This window comes from Pristiophorus japonicus, chromosome 17, assembly GCF_044704955.1.
Source record: "Pristiophorus japonicus isolate sPriJap1 chromosome 17, sPriJap1.hap1, whole genome shotgun sequence".
Taxonomy (NCBI): domain Eukaryota; kingdom Metazoa; phylum Chordata; class Chondrichthyes; family Pristiophoridae; genus Pristiophorus; species Pristiophorus japonicus.
The window spans coordinates 90329250-90351632 of NC_091993.1; the positions used below are offsets into that span (position 1 = coordinate 90329250).

A 22383-nucleotide genomic window follows, 5' to 3' on the forward strand; every position below is an offset into this window, starting at 1 on the left:
TGCCTGGCAGAAGAATCCAGAATCATTAATCCTAATTAAAAGCAACTGGCAGCCTTTTACCGAACACTTGATTACAATTCTGTGATAGAACTAAGACAAAGTGGAAACAATCTACAGGAACATTAAAGAATCGCTGGCACTCACAGAATCGTAGAATGGTTACAACATGGAAGAAGGCCATTCAACCTGTCGAGCCTGTGCTGACTCTCAGCTCGCACCCCCCCCACTCCCCCGCCCTTTCCCTGTAACTCTGCGCATTTATTTTCCTGCAGATACTTATCTAACTCCCTTTTGAAAGATAAGATTTGGTCTGCCTCCACCACCCTTTCAGGCAGTGCATTCCAGAACCCAACCATTCGCTGTGTAAAAAAGTATTTTGTTAAGATTGCCTTTGGTTCTTTTGCCAATCACCTTAAATCTATGTCGTCTGGCAGAAGGGTTGAAAGCTAATGAAAACAGTTTCTCTCTATCTACTCTGTCCAGACCCCTCATGATTTTGAAAGTGAACTCAGTGAAAGATTTTTTTAAAGTTTGCCAGGACTGCGAGGGAAGCTTCAATGTGTAAAAAGATTGAAAGCAATTTAGTTATTAAGACTTTTGGTGATCATAAGATTTGGTGAGGGGGATTACAAGGGTGTCCCTATGCATAGTCCTCTGGCTATCATCCTAGCAGTTACTAAATAATGATTCTGTCATCAAAAACTCAAGCTTTTTAAAAGCTTCTATTATAATACAGATATAAATCTGTTGTAGCAAAGTTACCAGATCCAACTGCTATTTGTAGAGTATAATATGCTCGGAGCAGGTCTGCGTTATACCGTTGGGACCTCTTGATATGGATCACGTTACACTCAGCAATGAATGAGCACAATGTATGTGTACTTGGCTACATTTGCAGAGCTCTGCTTCATTGGGTTGCATCCTGCAGTGTTAATTCTATCTCCAAATGTTTTTAAAAATTGCATGCTAAGTTTTGAAATGTTTCCAAGAAGTCCATTGAGGTACTTTTTAAACGTGACTTTGCCCCGAGTTGGTTTTAGTGTAAAGCCCAAGTGGTGTCAGACGAGTTTTGTGAGAAGGAGTCTCACATCTCCCAGCTTCAGAGTGTGTTGCAGTCAAACTAAAGCCCGGACTCGTAAGTTATACTCGCACTTTTGCATTAATGCACAGCCAAGAGCAATTAGGTTAGCATAGAAGTAGTAGCATAACTGTAGCCAGATGGACAATGATGGACAAATGCTTCACCATTTAACTTAAAGTTATCAAGTTACCTTGTTTGCCAGCAGGTGTGTTTGGATTTATTGATACGCTCTGGCAGTGGGTGAGATACATGTGGTCCTTGCCCCAACAGGCGCATTGATAGAGTATGCAATTGGAATCCTCGAATAATGCTTCCGATGCCTGGTCCAATACATGCCACATGTCCCTTTTCCTCTCCATGCCCAGCCTGTTTTATGATGGTACTTTCCCTTTGTGTCACCTTGCATGCCACATCGAACTCCTAACATCCTGCTGCTACTTTCATTCCCTAATAAGATTAGCAGGTATGCTGATTGGTTTTGAGGTATTGGTGCAAGCCTGCAGGTATTCTGGTGACATGGGCTGTGCACATTAAGCAGCCAGCCTACAAGCAGCCACATTAGTCGTAGCTGTGCCTGCCACTTCCTGAATGCTTTCTGACACCTCGCCTGTCCTTGTGAAGGGATCAGTGATGATCAACTGTGTGGGTCTTGAAATATGTATTCCTGCTTGAGTGTGCACTCATCTGCCTGAGGCTAGGAGAGTAAATATCGATGAAGTTAGTGAATCCTTGCCTCAGTGTTGTCTGAAGCTTTTCTCTAAGTACATTGAGAAGTCATTTTGAAGCTTGGTTCCACAGCAGTCGGTCGGGCACTCATGAGAGATGTTCCCACTGCACCAAAGTCCTGCACAGATGTTGTCACAGATGGCTGCCATGTGTGCCATGCAAGATGGCATCTTTCTTCTATGGCTGCACAGATCACTCAAGTGGATTTTTCCAAACTGCTCCCAAGTCCTTGCAGTGTGTTTTGCCCTGAAACAAGGTTTTAGTTGATCTTGCTCAGATAACATTTTCAGTTTATAAACAGGCCTTGTCTAGATCTCCAAATTCTACAGCAGGGCCAGGTTCTATGCTAGATCTCTGCTTTGCAGGTGTCTAACCTTTGGCAGCCAATACCACTTGCTCTTCCTAATCCATGCATTTCAATTCTCTTATGCTTTCAATTTAACTCAGTACCCATATTGTGTGTCACTGCTTATATTGGGCTGAATTAGTGCTTGTTTTGCAGGGTGGACACCATCAAAGACAGTAGTAAGCACTTCACTCTGCCTTGTAAGTGTCAGAATGTTGATTTGTAGAAGCAGACTGTAGTCTCAATTATATTGCCAAGTCTTTACAGTGACATGACTGAAGGCCACTATGATTCATTTGTGTTGCATGACTTGAAATGAGCATAATGCATGAGGGTAGTAGCCAACAGTTCTGTGATGGCCTCCAATGTTGCAATCACCCATCCCCTCTGTATTCCATTCGATCTATTTCCACAGTGGCCTCTTTTAATGGAACAACTGTCTATATGTGCATGATCTTCCCATAGTTTGTAAGGATCCAGTGGTTTAGAAATTTAATGCTTCACACCCAGAGGGTGGAAATTGTTTGAGGACCCAATATGACTCCTAAATTAAAAAGTAGGACCTCAAAAGTAGTAATCTCGGGATTGCTACCAGTGCCACGTGCTAGTCAGAGTAGGAATCGCAGGATAGCGCAGATGAATACATGGCTTGAGCAGTGGTGCAGCAGGGAGGGATTCAAATTCTTGGGGCATTGGAACAGGTTCTGGGGGAGGTGGGACCAGTACAAACCGGACGGTCTGCACCTGGGCAGATCCGGAACCAATGTCCTAGGGGGAGTGTTTGCTAGTGCTGTTGGGGAGGAGTTAAACTAATATTGCAGGGGGATGGGAACCTATGCAGGGAGACAGAGGGAGACAAAAATGAGGCAAAAGCAAAAGACAGAAAGGAGATGAGGAAAAGTGGAGGGCAGAGAAACCCAAGGCAAAGAACAAAAAGGGCCACTGTACAGCAAAATTCTAGAAGGACAAAGGGTGTTAAAAAAGCAAGCCTGAAGGCTTTGTGTCTTAATGCAAGGAGTATCCGCAATAAGGTGGATGAATTAACTGTGCAAATAGATGTTAACAAATATGATGTGATTGGGATTACGGAGACGTGGCTCCAGGATGATCAGGGCTGGGAACTCAACATCCAGGGGTATTCAACATTCAGGAAGGATAGAATAAAAGGAAAACGAGGTGGGGTAGCATTGCTGGTTAAAGAGGAGATTAATGCAATAGTTAGGAAAGACATTAGCTTGGATGATGTGGAATCGGTATGGGTGGAGCTGCAGAATACCAAAGGACAAAAAACGTCAGTGGGAGTTGTGTACAGACCTCCAAACAGTAGTAGTGATGTTGGGGAGGGCATCAAACATGAAATTAGGGGTGCATGCAATAAAGGTGCAGCAGTTATAATGGGTGACTTTAATATGCACATAGATTGGGCTAGCCAAACTGGAAGCAATACGGTGGAGGAGGATTTCCTGGAATGCATAAGGGATGGTTTTCTAGACCAATATGTCGAGGAACCAACTAGGGGGGAGGCCATCTTAGACTGGGTGTTGTGTAATGAGAGAGGATTAATTAGCAATCTCATTGTGCGAGGCCCCTTGGGGAAGAGTGACCATAATATGGTGGAATTCTGCATTAGGATGGAGAATGAAACAGTTAATTCAGAGACCATGGTCCAGAACTTAAAGAAGGGTAACTTTGAAGGTATGAGGCATGAATTGGCTAAGATAGATTGGCTAATGATACTTAAGGGGTTGACTGTGGATGGGCAATGGCAGACATTTAGAGACCGCATGGATGAATTACAACAATTGTACATTCCTGTCTGGCGTAAAAATAAAAAAGGGAAGGTGGCTCAACCGTGGCTATCTAGGGAAATCAGGGATAGTATTAAAGCCAAGGAAATGGCATACAAATTGGCCAGAAATAGCAGCGAACCTGGGGACTGGGAGAAATTTAGAACTCAGCAGAGGAGGACAAAGGGTTTGATTAGGGCAGGGAAAATGGAGTACGAGAAGAAGCTTGCAGGGAACATTAAGGCGGATTGCAAAAGTTTCTATAGGTATGTAAAGAGAAAAAGGTTAGTAAAGACAAACGTAGGTCCCCTGCAGTCAGAATCGGGGGAAGTCATAACGGGGAACAAAGAAATGGCAGACCAATTGAACAAGTACTTTGGTTCAGTATTCACTAAGGAGGACACAAACAACCTTTCGGATATAAAAGTGGTCAGAGGGTCTATTAAGGAGGAGGAACTGAGGGAAATCTTTATTAGTCGGGAAATTGTGTTGGGGAAATTGATGGGATTGAAGGCCGATAAATCCCCAGGGCCTGATGGACTGCATCCCAGAGTACTTAAGGAGGTGGCCTTGGAAATAGCGGATGCATTGACAGTCATTTTCCAACATTCCATTGACTCTGGATCAGTTCCTATCGAGTGGAGGATAGCCAATGTAACCCCACTTTTTAAAAAAGGAGGGAGAGAGAAAACAGAGAATTATAGACCGGTCAGCCTGACCTCAGTAGTGGGTAAAATGATGGAATCAATTATTAAGGATGTCATAGCAGCGCATTTGGAAAATGGTGACATGATAGGTCCAAGTCAGCATGGATTTGTGAAAGGGAGATCATGCTTGACAAATCTTCTGGAATTTTTTGAGGATGTTTCCAATAAAGTGGACAAAGGAGTACCAGTTGATGTGGTATATTTGGACTTTCAGAAGGCTTTCGACAAGGTCCCACACAGGAGATTAATGTGCAAAGTTAAAGCACATGGGATTGGGGGTAGTGTGCTGACGTGGATTGAGAACTGGTTGTCAGACAGGAAGCAAAGAGTAGGAGTAAATGGGTACTTTTCGGAATGGCAGGCAGTGACTAGTGGGGTACCGCAGGGTTCTGTGCTGGGGCCCCAGCTGTTTACATTGTACATTAATGATTTAGACGAGGGGATTAAATGTAGTATCTCCAAATTTGCTGATGACACTAAGTTGGGTGGCAGTGTGAGCTGCGAGGAGGATGCTATGAGGCTACAGAGTGACTTGGATAGGTTAGGTGAGTGGGCAAATGCGTGGCAGATGAAGTATAATGTGGATAAATGTGAGGTTATCCACTTTGGTGGTAAAAACAGAGAGACAGACTATTATCTGAATGGTGACAGATTAGGAAAAGGGAAGGTGCAACAAGACCTGGGTGTCATGGTACATCAGTCATTGAAGGTTGGCATGCAGGTACAGCAGGCGGTTAAGAAAGCAAATGGCATGTTGGCCTTCATAGCGAGGGGATTTGAGTACAGGGGCAGGGAGGTGTTGCTACAGTTGTACAGGGCCTTGGTGAGGCCACACCTGGAGTATTGTGTACAGTTTTGGTCTCCTAACTTGAGGAAGGACATTCTTGCTATTGAGGGAGTGCAGCGAAGATTCACCAGACTGATTCCCGGGATGGTGGGACTGACCTATCAAGAAAGACTGGATCAACTGGGCTTGTATTCACTGGAGTTCAGAAGAGTGAGAGGGGACCTCATAGAAACGTTTAAAATTCTGACGGGTTTGGACAGGTTGGATGCAGGAAGAATGTTCCCAATGTTGGGGAAGTCCAGAACCAGGGGTCACAGTCTAAGGATAAGGGGTAAGCCATTTAGGACCGAGATAAGGAGAAACTTCTTCACCCAGAGAGTGGTGAACCTGTGGAATTCTCTACCACAGGAAGTAGTTGAGGCCAATTCATTAAATATATTCAAAAGGGAGTTAGATGAAGTCCTTACTACTCAGGGGATCAAGGGGTATGGCGAGAAAGCAGGAAGTGGGTACTGAAGTTTCATGTTCAGCCATGAACTCATTGAATGGCGGTGCAGGCTAGAAGGGCTGAATGGCCTGCTCCTGCACCTATTTTCTATGTTTCTATGTTTCTATGGCCTCTCTCATAAAGAGGTAAGACAGGTTTCGACTGACTCTGATACGTGTGCGTAGCTCTAAATACACAAATCCTGGGATGAGAGGAAATGAGTTTAAAATCTTCCACGTGCAGTTGCACCTGCCTTTCTTCCCTTCAAAATAACTCGTCAGCCTCAGACTGCCACAGGAATGGTCAGAGGGAATTCTTGCGCTCAGCAAGTTGCTTGCTGCCAGTGAAAGAGCAAGACCACTGGGAGCAATGGCTTGGGGGCAGGGGGGGGAAGAGTTTAAACTCCATTGGCACCCCAGAATGACAACCCTTCAGCCTGCTCACTCAATTCAGTGAGGCCCCTCCTCAAATTGTGTGGGCACACACCGAGGGCACATCACTACTGAATCTTTCACAATGTCCCTGGGAAGGAGCAAAAAAGTCAGGCCCGATTTCGCCCTTCTCATTGCGATCCAGTATTCCCTGCTGGAAAGGCTATTTGCATGGACCATGGGTAATGGCAAAATCAGGCTGTGAGGAAATGTCCCCCTTCAGTGAGAGCTCACTATCCAGTCTCTTACCTGAAGAATGACTACCTTAGATGAGATATTGGAGGGCTCCATTATATGTGGATTCATGTACCAACAGGAGAAAATTGAATGCGTGAAAAAAGATTAGATAATTAAAAAAGACTATGTTAATAACAATCCTAATTCTTAATAGCTATTGAATTATTTTTAGGCGTACTAATGCCAAGATTCCGGGTCAGTTTTAACCCTGGGTAATGGTGGGTGGTGTGACTGTATGGGTGCTGATGCCCTCACCAAGAGGCCCAAGTTATTTCAATGGGCAGACCTCACTTTAATATGTATGGCGGCTGGAGGAGCTGAATCTGTGCTCACAGACAGCTCGCTGTTTGGGTTGTGTGGCGGGGGGGCGGGGGGGGAGACGCTAAATCTGGCAGCTCCCATTCCGGGGCTGAGCCAGAAGTAAAGACTTGAGGGGGAGGGGTCTCAGGCAAACATGGAATGTGGGGGCAAGGAAACAGAGGGGCTGTCAGCAATTGGGAATACTTTTGTAGGGCTAGGACGAGCATTCCTTTTTTTTTAAAAGTCTATTAAAAATGTACTTTTCTCTGGTTAGGCCATTCTACTCCTGGTATCAATGGGCAGAGTGTGCATACATGCTACCTGTAAATTGCATTGGGGTCCTATCTATGCTATAGGACCCCGATTTGAATATGAGGCTTGGGTCACCCCTGTGAGGGCCCCAAACAAAATGGTGGCAGGTGGATTGGTCCGGCAACATGGTGGTACGTTTAGTAGCCTTGTAATCTTTGGAGTGTTACCGCCAGCTTCCCATCTAGCAAAGGCAGTGAAAAGCAGTCCCTCCATCTTTTAAGAATGAACTTAATTACACACATAGGCATATAAAATAATGTGAAGTACTTATCAGGTCACTCTGATAAGAGAAACTTCCCTTAACATCAATTTATCATTGTTTCTTGTCTATTATCTTTCAGCTAGTTACATTCTTTTTAAGTTAAATTATATCAGAGTTGACTATGCTTTTGACGGATAGCAAGCTACGCCCTGCAATTTTTGGTCATGGCTCTATAAATTAATATATAAATCACAGCTTGCTCTTTGTATGGCCAGAGTGACTAAATCTGTACAGTAAAGAATTCAAAGCAACTGGCAGTAGTTTTTAAATGTGACTCACCCCTGTTGCAACAGGTTTGCAGGGCTAATAGTAAATTTGGCAAGCATTACAAAATGTTATTAAAAGCATCCATTGTCTACTGTGTACAGGAGTCTATCTACGACAAATACTGCAACCAACTATAAGAGATAAAAATATGTAGAGTACTTATTTTTTTTAAAAAGCTTTGATGTTTCAATGATTGTGACTAATAATTAAGACTTGAGTGAACAGGATTTAAAACAGTGAAATAAAGGATTCAGTGAATACAATGCACCAGTGTAGTGTTTGTATTTTCATCCTCACTTTTGTAAGCCTCTGCTAATTCACCCACAGCAGTAAATTGTTCAATCATCATTTTTACCCAAAGAGGAAGCTAGCTATTAAAACCTATTGTGGATAAATGTCAACACGCATAGCCCAAGGGTAGCAATCAATTTTTGTCTCTCTTGATAGCCCAAAAGGCTACTTATTCGTTAAATTTGATAGTCCAGGTAAAGTGTGTGAAACTTGAGACACCCCATTATAAAAGTACACTCCACCTTCACTATGACATGGTCCTTGAGAGTCAAGCAATTTCCATCTGATAATGAGGTGCCACATAGCAGCAAATAAAATGCAACAAGACAATGGGCCCAAATTTCCCCAACCCCTTTTTCCAGCTCACTAACCCGAGATGCGCCGACTTTGTGCGCTCAAAAAACTCACGATTCTGGCCGCTCTGCTGTGTGTCCCGGGTCCTGGTGCATGGTATATAGTGCAGTGCGGAGCGGAGCTACAGCCTTGCGCCAAAAACAGTGCCAGCAGCTGTCCGCATGCGTGATGGAGTCTGCACGCTTGCGCGGTAGCTCCTCGCCCTCCCAGCGCGTCCTGCAGGCTGTGAGCGGGACCTGATGCTCATCGTCCCGATCCCTGGCCGAAGGGACGACCCAATGTTCGCCGCACCTATCCCTGGCCGAGCGACCTGCCGCACAGGCCGGCCACTGCCTTCCCTCGGGGAGAAGTCCGGTCCCTCGGGGAGAAGTCCGGTCCTCGGGGAGAAGTCCGGTCCCTCGGGGGCTGAATTAGGAAGGTAGGACTTAAATTTTATTTTTTAGCGATGGTTTATACATTTCTTGAATGTTGTTGTGAAGGTGTTTAGTGCTTTGCAAGGTTCTCTCCGTTCCCTTGCCCCCCCATCTCTGGCTACCTGCGCTGATTTCTTAATTCTCCGCAAGGGTTTTCTGTGCGGCCACAAGTGGCCACACACGCTGGCCTAAGTTAGTTTGGAGCAACTATTAGCTGTCAAACTGGCTTAAATGGCCAAAACGGCTGGTAACGGCCCCTTTTGGGGGAAAAAAAAACTACACTAGAAAAAATCCAAACTAACTCATTTACACTGGGCAAATTAAATGTGCAGAATGGGGATTTTTAAGATTCTCCAGAAAAATCAAGTTGCTCCAAAAAAAAATGAAGCAACTCCTGGGCAAATTTGGGCCCAAAGCCTGGATTTTCGTCTTTTCTGTTTTCGGGGCGAAAACAGAGGCTGGGCGGGAAAATTACTGGCCGGAGATAGTCTGCGCTTTGGTAAGGAAGTTTCGGCATCTGGGCCCTGTGTCAGGGGGCGCAGCACGAGGGGAGGCATTGTACACATTTTGTGGCGCAAAAATGGGAAACTCGCAAACCAAAAGAGGCCTGGGTCGGGGTGGGAAAAAACCTTAAAAAACCCCCACAAAAACATTCCCTAAACATTGCCCACGCCACCACAACACAAATCGTTAAAAAAAATTAAAAGAGCAAACACTCGCACTTACCTTCGGAGTACTTTACCATCCTCACTGCCGCCGGGATCGATGGACCGCTCTGATTTCCCAGGCAGTCATTGCGGGCACAGGTCCGGGTGGACGGGTTGGTGAAAAGTCCGAACTCCTGCCGGTGTCACAATGAGAGGCGTTGCAGACCCGGCACAGCTCTTCCTGGCTGCTGAGCACCGCCGCAAAAACGAGCCGGAGGATTGCGAAGGGGCGCAGGAGACCTCAATGCCGCCTTTCACGCCGCTCTGGGGCGAAACCCGGAGCGCAGAGGACCAAAAAATCCAGCCCAAAGTCTTGTAAGAAAAATGAAGTCTCGTACAGAGAGGGCAGGATATAATTATTGGTGCTGTATATTAGATCTCAACATCCTAAGCATGATCAAAAGATGATAAATTGTACCATTTTAGCAGTTTGGAGTGGAAATCCACTTTTACTGTGGAACTCATGTGATAGAAGATCTCCAATATTTGAAATGCAGTAACTCCACTATATGTTGATATCTTTAAACACGGGATGAAACCCCTTTAAAGGTATGCATGTAGTTGTGAGAGTGTATGATGCAACTTAAGCTTCGTCCATTATTGGTCATTCTGCACACCTTCTTCATCCCACCCATCCCATATTGGGAATACTCAGACACCTTAGAGACAGAACTAACTTACTGGAATTTTCTGGAGGACCCTGTTGGACAGACAACATTTCCTAGGATCCATGGCAAGCTCCCCATCTATCTTATAGGAGCATCCAGAACTCTGCTGTCCATTTCCTATATGCTCACCCATCACCCCTGACTTTGCTGACCTAAATCGGCTCCCGGTTTGCCAGTATGTTTACAGTTTTCCTTGATATTCAAAAAAGCTAATTGTTTGGGATTTTTTGATTAGCTGGTTAATATAAATCTCTAAGCTAATAAATGGTAAAAATTTGAAATGAATCTGTTAGAAATTATTTGGGTGGCTGAAATGTAAACCATTTCATAGACACTGAAAATCTATTATTTCTGCCAAACAACCCCACAAGACTAACAACATTTTCTAATTTTTAATGAGGTACAATTAAATGCCACAGTTTTCCCACTATTTTCCCACAATTTTTGCTCCCCATATCAAATATATCTTTGCTATATCTTTAGAAAATTGACAGCAGAGGGGTGTGGTTTTATGTAAAGAAAATTGAGAAGATAGCACCATTCAGGTGCTGGATACTGTTCCGTTAAAGAACTTTGAGTAACTGAGTAAATATCTTATCACACATCCTGTTCAACATGTTTATCATTCCCTCTGATAAATTTTTGGAACGTATCCTATAAGATTTGGTGGAAGCAATTGTAAGCCTATAGTTCCTAATAATAGCCATTAAGAGCCTGTGTTTGAAGATTTGAGCATCAAAGGGGAAACGTCCAGTAGTGCCAGAAGCCACCAAGGGTATAAGAATAAATTAGGTGATTATGTGATCTGGCATTCCCAACAAGGAGCGAAGTTCAGAGGGAGCACAACTCAGCAAATCATAGGCATGTAGCCCAATTTATTTTGTCCATTGACTTCGGGACAGAACACCATGGCCTGCACACCCATGATTTCCAGAGATGAGCTATCTGTTGGAAATACCAGATTGTGGAATTGCAGCTTAAGGAGTAGATGGTGGTAAATCAAGAAGTAATGATTTAATTGCATCAAGGGGGCAAATTTGTAGACATAATGCATAGTGGCAATCTGACCCGCGCCCCCCAGATTTGGTTTTAAAAGGAGTAAGGAATGGTTGAGCAAAGATGGAAAATTCCACAGCTTTGAGGTCCTGGGAAAGAGTAAATTAGAGTAGGAAGTAACACAATAAGTCTGAGATGCATTTGAAAACTTTCACAAACTGCAGGGAGGGCTCACAAACAAGTAACCCACAAGTGTTGGCAATGCTACAGGCAAAATTGTGGAACTATCACTGCTGTTTTATGGTCTACACATCAGGACATGTTTAAAGAGATTTCCCAACTTATTTTTTTCTCTCCATGCAATAGATGATCCGTCTGATTCAAAGTATTGTTTGCGAACCCGAGCTATTTTTTTTCCATTTCCCAGTCCAGTGACCACTGCTGGAAGATTCATATGTGCAAATAATGGGTGAGAATAAGACTGAGTTCTGGTCAAATAGTGACACTCAGGCTTTGATTTTAAGCGGGAGTTCTCCCCAAGACCCCAGCCATGCTGTACAGCCACCCTCCTCTCACCCCTGGTCTGATCTACAGCCTCCGCATGCCCCCTCCCCCCCACCTCCTGACCCCAATTTAAAGCCTCCCCTCCTATCTGAAGTTGATGCTTCCTTCCGAGTGCCGGGGTCCGTCCCCACAGGTCTCTGACTGCCGGGCGGGAGTCAGCCCAACAATATTCTAATGATGCCCTATGTTCAGATCGGTGGGGCCTCCATGTCCCCAGCCTTGCCGGGTTCTTCGGCCGATTTCAGTCTCTCCGCATGCTCCCTGGCTCTCCGTTAATATCGGGGCTCAGTGTCAAGGCTTGCACATGACCAGTGGCCATTGGGATGAGGCCATGGAATGACATGCTAGCATGAGTGTGCCCCTTCAGGAGAGGAGGGGAGAAAAGGTGGGGAAGGGGGAATGTTAAAGAAAAACATTTAAACGGTTGCACAACAAAAGTTTATTCATTGCTACTTTATTTCTACAGCTTATAGAAATCTTGATCTAATATAAGTCTATAATACTTCTTGGCAAACTAGTTGTTTATTTATTAGGATTTAATTCCAATAAAATATTAATGTAGCCATTAAGGTTAGCTTTTGTCCCCAAAAATATTCATTGTATTGTTTTGTCTTCTAAGTTTTACTTAAAACTCCATTTTCTAAGGAGTGTCAAACCTTTTCACAGATAACAAACATTTAGATGGCTTTGTGCACTTAGCTCGAGTAGTGACATGAGTGAAACTTATAATGTTATTGATTAAGCAAGCTTTACTATTCAAGACTTCAATCTGGAATAGTTCTTTCCTGTTGGATAGTGTTGGGCCAATGTGAGAAAACTTTGAGCAGATTATGGAGTTATTTAATCCCAGCATTTATTAATAACTTGCTGATGGACAACTTTTCATTGTGATAGGTCATTCCTTACTGCTGGTTTGTAGCTCACTACAATATGAATAGATTGGATGGATATGTGCTAACAGGGAATTGTAGGTTGAAAGATTCAGCCCACTGATTAAATTAAAATTCCAACCTCTTCAATTTAATTTAACAAAGCTGAATGCATAAAGAACTTTGGTTTATAACTATTATTATTCCCCAATTACATTTAATAATGACTTTGTAAAAATATAAATACAGGTTAAAATTATGACATCCAATATTATTAATAAAGTATTTATACAGCTTGTTTTTCAACTATTTTAAATAAGATCTTCACCCATGTTTTAATACTTTTGTGAAAATAGTAGAGGGAGGAATTTTGTACAAAAGGATTAGTAATATTGCACCATGTAATTTCAACCCATAAATCTGTTGTCAAAAGATATCATAGCAAAGGAAACCCATGAGTTATACAAGCTCCAGGTAACTAATTGTGGAACACACTTAAATTATCTTTTACTTCATTTCTCAATCAGGCTGACTTTAAAAAAATGGACACCAACCCAAACTTGCATCTTAAAAATAATGTATTGTGTCAGCCATGGCTCAGTTGGTAGCCTCTGAGTCAGAAAATTGTGGGTTTCAGTTCCATTCCAGAGACTTGAGCACCAAAATCTAGGCTGACACTCCCATGCAGCACTGAGGGAGTGTTGCGTTGTCAGAGGTGCCGTCTTTCAGATGAGACATTAAACCGCTCTCTCAAGTGGATGTAAAAGTTCCCATGGCACTATTTTGAAGAAGAGCAGGGGAGTCATTCCCTCAATCAACACAACAAAAACAGATTATCTGGTCATTGTCACATTGCTGTTTGTGGGAGCTTGCTGTGCAAAAATTGACTGCCACGTTTCCTACATTACAACAGTTAATACACTTCAAAAGTGTTTCATTGGCTATAAAGCACTTTGGGACATCCTGAGGTAGTGAAATTCGCTATATAAATGCAAGACTGTCTGTCTTTATATAAATTTTACTCCAAATAATTGCTGATTAAGTGTACTCAATGATATAATTCAAGATGTTGTAGGTGACTTAAGATGCGTTAAAGGCAATGTATGTTACCTGCTTTACCATCTTGTCACACTGCAAGTTCTAACGGGACCTGCTACATTACTGAGTTGGCTATACAATAGTCAAAAGTACACAACACAGCTGTTCCAATATGTCAGTTCAAAAATATTCAGAAGGTATAATGATGAAACCTAATGAAATGTCATCAATAAAGTGTTTCCTTTTTTTATCCTTTACCAGAGACTTGAATTATAATGACCTGGCGGAATTTCCTGTAGCTATCAGAACTCTGAGCAAGCTTCAAGAACTGTGAGTGTAATTTTCTCAATTATAATGAAAAAGTTGCAAATGGAATTTCACTGCCAAAATCATCAATAATTGTATCACAGAAGAGAGCATGCACTGAAAACAGCAAGAGAGCTTGTACATTTCCAAATAAAAGTGGTTCAGAAACATGCAAATTCAAATTCCATACACCATTTCCATCCGTTATATAAAGTAGCAGGGAACACCAACTGAGTTGGAGGCTGTTACGTTAGAGAGGTTAAGATAGCATTCGTTAACCATTCACTCTTTAATTACACACAGTGTGATGGCAATTAGGTTGCAGCCCTATTCGACTGACTGTCGCATAACCATTATCATTGAGTTATAACATGACAGCATTTCCAAAAGATCCTGCTTGTACTTGCTGTCACAACAATAAACAGCCCTCAGCTCTTTTTACAACTTACCATTGCAGTATTTAATATCCAGCGATGGGAAAAGGGGTTTTAATCCTGATTTTCACTGATCATTTAAAAAAACGTATGGTAGTCTAAGAAGAAGATACCCTCAGTAGGCAACATGTAACTAAGTTGTAAATCCATTGATAAAGAACAGATTTATGATTTTGTTACACATTGAAAACAAGTCATCTCTTTAGTCTGTGTGCTGTGATCTACAGAGTATCTATACTAATATAAATTAAAAATTTGACTACAAAGTATATCACATAAAAATGAAAATATCAGATTGGTAGCAATTTTCTTCAGAGTCAAAAGGTTGTGGGTTCAAATCCTGGCACCAGACGTTGAGTTGCACTATTTTCGGCAGGCACTGAGGGAGGTCTGCACTATTGAAGATGCCATCCTTACAGATCAGATATAAAACAAGGTTCCTGCCTCCTTATTTTGGTGGTTCAGAGTGGTTACATTTCCCAAGGCATGATTCAAAGAGAAGGGAGTTCTCTTGATACCCTGGCCAATATTCCTCCTTCAACCAATATCATCAAAAAGAGATTAATTGATTATTCATGTCTATGGCTGTTTGTGAGGTCTTGCTGTAAACAACCACATTTGCTTCACTCCAAAGTAATTCATTTTGCATGCCGTGCTTTCAGACATGTTTGAGTGATCTGGTAAGGACCTATATAAATCCAAGTTTCCTTTTATAGGAAATGAATTGGACTCTCTTGGGGGGACAATTGTAACTTGGAAAGATATGTCAAAAATTAATCAGTGTCTTTTAAAGAGAGAAGAATAATTGGAAGCTGCTGTAATAACTTTCACTTTTACATGACTGTTTTAACTAATTAGATGCATTTCTGATGTGTATTACAGGGGTTTCCATAATAACAATATCAAAGCAATCCCAGAAAAGGCTTTTGTAGGAAATCCGCTGCTTCAGACAATGTAAGTTTAATTGCTACCATCTCCTACATTCACTGTTATTTATTCTGTTTCAGTGTGTTTGTGTTTAGTATACTTTTGACAATGCTAAATATTAAAGTTTCACCTTGATTGTTACTCTTCATGGACAAAATTCCAATGCCCCTAATATTGCTGACAGGATTCTATAAATTTCAAGAGGACAGAAATATATCTGGCGGCACGACAAAAAATTAAGGGGTCGTGAAGTATTTGCAATTCAAAATATTCCCAAGGGAGAAGTGAAATTATAAAAATAAATGTACATTTTTTTTTAATGGATAGGAAGGACCTATTTCCCTTGGCAGAAGGGTCAACAACCAGGGGGACATAAATTTAAAGTAATTGGTAGGGAGGTTTAGAGCGGACTTGAGGGGTAATGTCTTCATCCAGAGGGTGGTGGGGGTCTGGAATTCACTGCCTGAAAGGGTGGTAGAGGCAGAAACCCTCACCACATTTAAAAAGTACTTGGATGTGCATTTGAAGTGCCGTAACCTACAGGGCTATGGACTAAGACCTGGAAAGTGGAATTAGGCTGGATAGCTCTTTGTCGGCCGGTGTAGACACAATGGGCTGAAATGTCCTCCTTCCATGCTGTTAATTTCTATGATTCTATGATAAACCATCAATCACCTCAGGTAGGCCCAGGTACAGTTCCCACTGTGTGCTGAGGTAGCTGCTCTCAGCTGGGGCATTGGCAGGGATGCTATAAATCGACCCAAGTTAGGAAGGTTCCCACTGTGCTCACTGATCTAGTGACCAGTAGAAGTAATAGTGGATAGCCTTCGGGTGAGGACAGGATCCCATTTGACTGTGATGGTCACTAGGGCTTGCCAACACTCGCTGCCAAGGTTCATATCTGAACAGTTGCCATTTGAGTGACGTACTAGATGGTAATTGGTGCCCGTGGAACTTTACCGCATAAATAAATGGATGCCTTTAGGAAAGAATTAAAGGGGAGAAGATTGATAGGAAAATTATATTAAAAAAAATCTAATTTTATGCTCTGATGGAGACCCAATATTTTGAGTCTATTTAGCTCCAGAGTCACTCTGCTGACATCACTGACCCTGTGACCTAGAATGGCTGTAGTTATTTTGATGGGAGTCTCAAATTTAGAGCAGTGTGAGAGCTGATCTAGAGCGGAGAGATTCATCAGAGTATGAAAGTACTCCTTTTCATTGCCTTTGATATACATATATAAAAGTATGCTGTAGTCCCAAAAAGTAATTTATTTGGGGAATATGTTTATTATGTGACTTTAAAACTGCTTATGGACCTTAGAACCTGCTGCTTACATGAGAGGTGAGTACCTGGATCAACAATTAACAGATTAATATTTGCAATAGTAAGAATGGGGATGTGGACTTAACTACACACTTCAAAGGAATATCCTTTATTTATTTTTCTTGGCAGAAACAGGACTTCACACCTAACAATTATACTCTTATGTGAGCCGGTCAATGCTATTTGGTTAGTTATTTAATATAAATATTGCTACAATACATATACTATTTAGCCATTGTAGGTGGGTCAAACGCCTTTCTTAGTTAAGTTTTCACTATTTTATCCCGAGACCTCGACTCTTCAGTTTTATTTGTCCTCCTGGGAACAGGAACATAAGAATTAGGAGCAAAAGTAGGCCTTGAGCCTGAAAGAGCTAGCAGATAGTTAGCTAATCACTGGCATATTGTTGCCATCTAAAGTCTCTTTCTGAGACCTATTCACAAATGTTAGTATTAGTTAAAGAAAGTTCTCCCCCACCATCTATTCAACAGTTACAATAAAACGTATGGGTTTCATGTATGATTGTCTGGCTGGTTTCAGTTAATTCTGCAGGCGACTTTAGAACATTTTGTTATTCAAACTGATTCTACACTATGTTCACATCAACAAAGCAGATGTGAGCTTTGACATTGATGGATGTAGTACGAAAACTTAACTAAACAATTTACTTCCTTTTTAGTCATTTTTATGATAATCCGATCCAGTTTGTGGGGAAATCAGCCTTTCAGTATCTGCCAAAGCTTCACACCTTGTAAGTATGAGCTAAGCCACGTGTTCAATTTCAAAAGTTCAGAAAACTGGCCCAGTAGCTTTAGTAATTGAATGCTTGACTCCCACTCAGAAGTAATGAATCCGAGTCCTTGGGGTGTTTGCCGCTGGAACCTGTTTCCCTTAGATGTTGAGTTTAGTTTTCTCAGGCCTCAACTGAGGAACTATGCAGTATGAAGACAACCTCAGATGAAGGAATAATTGACTCACTGTCTTAGTGCACTTGAACTAAACCTCCTTCTGGCCAGTCACATCGTTATTTTGACACTGGTTGCAGACAAGTCCACAGTATAGCAGTTCTGCAATCCTGACTGTAGATTTATATATGGCAGGGAATGGTGTCAGAAGTAAGAACAGCATGAAATAATGGTCTTTAAAAAAAAAAAGATCTTAAAGTTCTAAACATTTGAGGTACTTTCTAAGTCTAAATTGTAGTGTACACAAGCCCACAGTGTTCGTTATTTTGGTAAAGGTGTAGAGACAACAAATGCAATTGAAGAGCTGCAAAGTTCCTGTTATTGGCATGCAGCAACAGCTCCTGGAATATTTAAACTGGTCTGGCTGATGGAAATTTGGATTTGTGAAATATTTTGATGTGAAGTCTATAAAGCAGGGATCTTACAAGGTTGTTTTTAAAATTAATTTCAAGATATATGATGTGACATTTGAATAATAACCATTGAAGACTAAATAAGCTGACTAAATACTTTTATATCCAATTTATATTAGTGTCACTTCTACGGGGCGTTCTGCCTTCAGATGCAGTGCTCTAATATGAACAAGATAGCAAATGGAAATGTTCACATCGTTGGCCTGTAAAGAAAAAGAAGGAAAATCTGGCATTTATATAGCACATGACCTCAGTACATCACAAAGTGCCTTACAGTCAATGAAGTAATTTTGAAGTATAGTTATCGTTATAAGGTCGGGAAGTGCGGCAATCAAATTGCACACAGCAAAGTCCCGTAAACAGCAATGAAATAAATGACTCAATAATTTGTTTTAGTTATGTTGGTTGATTCATAAATGTTGGGCAGAATACTGGAAGAATTCTCATGCTCTTCATCGAATAGTGCCATGGGATCTTTCCGATCCACCTGAGAGGGCAGATGGCACCTTATCTTATGTATAAACCTTCTCCCAACACTGGAGAAGGTCAGTTACCAGAACTATAAAGTTGCAAGTGTGACACTTTTGCGATTGTGTGCACTTCTTCTGGTTTCTGAATTCAGCACACTATAGATGGCATGAATTTGAAACACTGTGATCAGCTTCATATAGTGCAATATAAATGGGGTACAAAACATTCATTAAACCTGGGAGCAGATGGCTCCTGAAAAAAGAATGTAGCCCAAGAGAACAGATTTAGGAAATCTGATCAGAAAATGTTGAAAATGTAATTTACAAGAAATTATTTTGTGAGAATTGACAGTACATTCTGTATAAAGCAATTAAAATTTGGAAAATTAATGAAGCTTTTTCAAATGCACAAAAGGGTTAGTATAATTACCTATTTTAAATGTTATGGTGTAATAATTGCAAACTGTAATGTTATGTCAGATTTTTTTTCTTTTAAGTAATGCATGAAGAAAATAATGGATTTTTGCTGTCAATTCCAGGTCACTAAATGGAGCAACTGAAATAAAGGAATTCCCGGACCTTAAAGGAACAACCAGCCTGGAAATACTGTGGGTAGCAAATTTATGTTTATCAAACTTAGATTCTGAATGAACAGCAGGCACCATTTTGCTGCAATTATTACTCTTTTCTTTTGATGGCATTCATTCATCACAAATTATCCATTACATTGTCAGTTCTGTCAGTAAAAATAAAGGTCATGTACTGAGGAACTTCTCGCATGCCTAACTCCAAATAATGGCATAAATTTTCTGCTTCTGGACAGGACTCTGACTCGAGCCGGAATAACCTCACTTCCCAGGGGTCTCTGCCAACAACTCCCAAATCTACGAGTATTGTGAGTATGGTTTCGTTCCTGGTTATAAATGCATTCCTTCATTAATCCTCAGTGTAGCTCCCCAGTAGTTCTTCACTGTATGAAAGTAAAGCAGAAACTGAACTGCTTAGCTCCTTAGGATGACGGAAATTTGATGTATAGAAATGTTTAACAGCTTCTGCTCTTGATGAGAAATCATAGAGCTTAAATCTCATCCTAGTACGAGATCTTGTACAATATATCCTATACGAGCCAGGCTGACCTCATAAATTCTATTCTTCATCCTCGATGAGAGGATTTTCAGGATAGTGACTATAGACTTATAAGAATGGATACAACTCTGGAAACCCACTGAATAGTATTAATGCATGCTCCAAGCTTGTTTTAAGTGTTTTATTAAGTTTAAATGTATTTTGCTAAATATAACGTATGTCCTAAATAAAATATTCACTGGTGAGGTATGATATAATCCCACTAACCCTGACGTTGTCATTCAAGAGTTAATAAGTCCTACTCAGTCCTGGAATAAACTCTGTATAAACAACTCCCCATTGGTTATCCTTTGGAAAATGTATACCTGCCATGCAATTTCAACTTGATAAGCCTGTAATGGTTGCCTTAAAATTACACTGTCGAAAGATTACCATAGCAGTGTTTAATGCTTTCATATTAAATCCCTTAATCCGTTATGTTAGCACAGACATTAACCCATTTATTTTAAATGGGAATATCATCACGAGTCAGTGGCACTGACACTTGTTACCAGCATAACAGCTGATACAAAATTGAATAAAACTATCTCATAAAATTAACAGTATATCGTACAAAAAAAGGTACCTTCGAGCAATTTCAAGATTGTAATTTAATCTTCGGAGGAAGGTGACAGGTATAAACAATTCACGTTTTTCTGTGATGGATTATGATGTCACTTAAAGACTTTTATTAAATTACTGCACTGTAATCATTTCCAAAAGCCATTATTTAATTTTATGTTCATGTCAGGACATAATTTTAGGAAAAGCTTGTGGTATTTTCCACTCAAAAATTAAAAAGAAAGCTCTATTATGACTTTCCATTTTCGTGGTGTCAATCCTCAACATACATAGATTTGATCAAAAATGAAAACTTAGGCTGGGATGAACGAGATGATTTGTGATCAATTTGAAAGCACATCAAACACACTTACATCAATGGTAGGAATGGATGTGCTCCAAGGGGAATCCTTTGGCTGATGCTATCAGGATGGATCCTTATCATTATTTCAGTGAATAGGTGAAGGATCCAATCTGCCCAATCTGTTGCTGGAAGAGTTCTTAAATTTTAGACTAATGTTTTACATAAAGACATAGGCTATCTAATAGTAACTGCGCTGGTTACCTTTCTAGTTACTTCAGGTTTGCTTAGTTTCTTTACATTATGAAGCAATTCCTTATATTGTTAAGGCAGCTTTATCTGAAATTTTATTTTCTCAGAATGATTTTATTTGTGTATCTGAAATATTTCCTTTGTAGCTGATGAACTGTTTAAAAAATTTACATAGCAACACCAGACATTGAACTATGGGATTTCAACATGCACATCATAGTTGAGAGCCCCACTGATTGTTTGAACTGAACAGGCTCAAGCGAATATGTCAGATGTCCAGCTGTCAAAACATAATATATCACTTATTCAAAGCAAGTCGCATGTCTAGTGTTCACACCTCAGTAGAGCTGAGGTGGTGAGGGTGCATTTTAATGGCGAGGTACTTATCACGGTAGTGATAAAAGGTTAAAAAGTTTCTGTTTATTCTAAGCTCCTCTCCAACTTTCTGCTTCCTTTCTTGATGGTGACCCATCCTGGGTTATGGTCCCTTGGCTACCAGCTGGCCTAATTTCTGTGGTAGCCTAGACACTGAATATCACAGGATATTCAGCTATGAATGAGTATCATAATTGAACCCAATGCTATCCTACCCTCGAGTCAAAACATGTACTTTCGAGAAGGGGCCGGTGGAGAGCAATCAAGTCTGAGAACTTTGGCTTCATTTCCCTACCTCCCCCCACCAGCGCCTCCCCCCGGGGACACTTAGACCAATTGTAGCAGCCCTATTGCTGCCTCATCTGAGATCAGCTAACTTTGTGTAGTCCTCAGATGGATCTGGAAGTTTCCTGGTTCTGCGTCCATTCAGTTCCACACTGGGCAGTGCAGTTCCCAAACTGAGCTATTAAGGCAGCTGCAAGAAAATATTTTCAACTGCTTCGAAATGCAGAGTCAAAGATCAGCAAGCTCAGATAATCAAATGATTGAAATATCTGACATTCAGTTAACAGGCTGGGACTGTATGATTAGATTATGTTGGTATATCAGTGATATTCTTTCAAATCCTGAGGCAGGAAGTAAACAGTTCTCCCATACTTGGCATATTTTGTTAATACTTTGATATGTACTTTGACAAAGGAAAATGTTTGGTAAGTTCACATGATACTTTAAAGTGTTCTAAAGGTAACACTGCTTTAGTTTTGCCAGTGTCAGAATGGATATTTTCCGCACACATCAACTGGCAATCAGTTGTGCGGCGGCATCACATCAATAACCACTTGTAGTAATCACCCTGTCATTAGAATGTGATGAAAATTTCAGCAGTTTTTTAAATTGTACATAAGATTATCACTTCGAAGAAATATTACAACAAAAAACTGGCTTTATAGTGTCTTTCACCTAGGAAAAACCTCCCAAGGCGTTTCATAGAAATGTAATCAGACAACAATCAACACAGAGCCAAAGGAGATGGTAGGAGGGGTTGGAATCAGTGGCAAGGGTATGGGGTTTCTGATGGTAGCCAGAGATGAAGGCTTCAGTCTTCACCATGAGGCACTATGTAGATGAGGAACAGGAGAGGTCCAAGGGAAATCCTTTGGAGAATCTGGAGGCAATGTTGAGGGGGTCGAAGCCATTGCTGGAGATGCTCTGGCTAAAGTTGGATAGGTAAGAATGGAATCCAGTAACGGCATGAGCTGGACAATGGAAGTGCATGATGGGGTCGACCATCGCAA

At 41.2% G+C, this 22383-nt stretch overlaps 1 protein-coding gene across 2 annotated transcripts in view; it reads left to right on the top strand.

The window, feature by feature from the left end:
• Positions 1-22383, top strand: part of LOC139227850 (leucine-rich repeat-containing G-protein coupled receptor 6) — a 158515-nt gene that overhangs the window by 121542 nt on the left and 14590 nt on the right. For both annotated transcript variants that reach the window (XM_070858932.1, XM_070858933.1), the window contains exons 6-10: positions 13892-13960; positions 15253-15324; positions 17306-17377; positions 19014-19082; positions 19298-19369. In XM_070858932.1, the coding sequence (XP_070715033.1) occupies positions 13892-13960; positions 15253-15324; positions 17306-17377; positions 19014-19082; positions 19298-19369 (354 nt within the window). The remainder of the gene's footprint in view (positions 1-13891; positions 13961-15252; positions 15325-17305; positions 17378-19013; positions 19083-19297; positions 19370-22383) is intronic.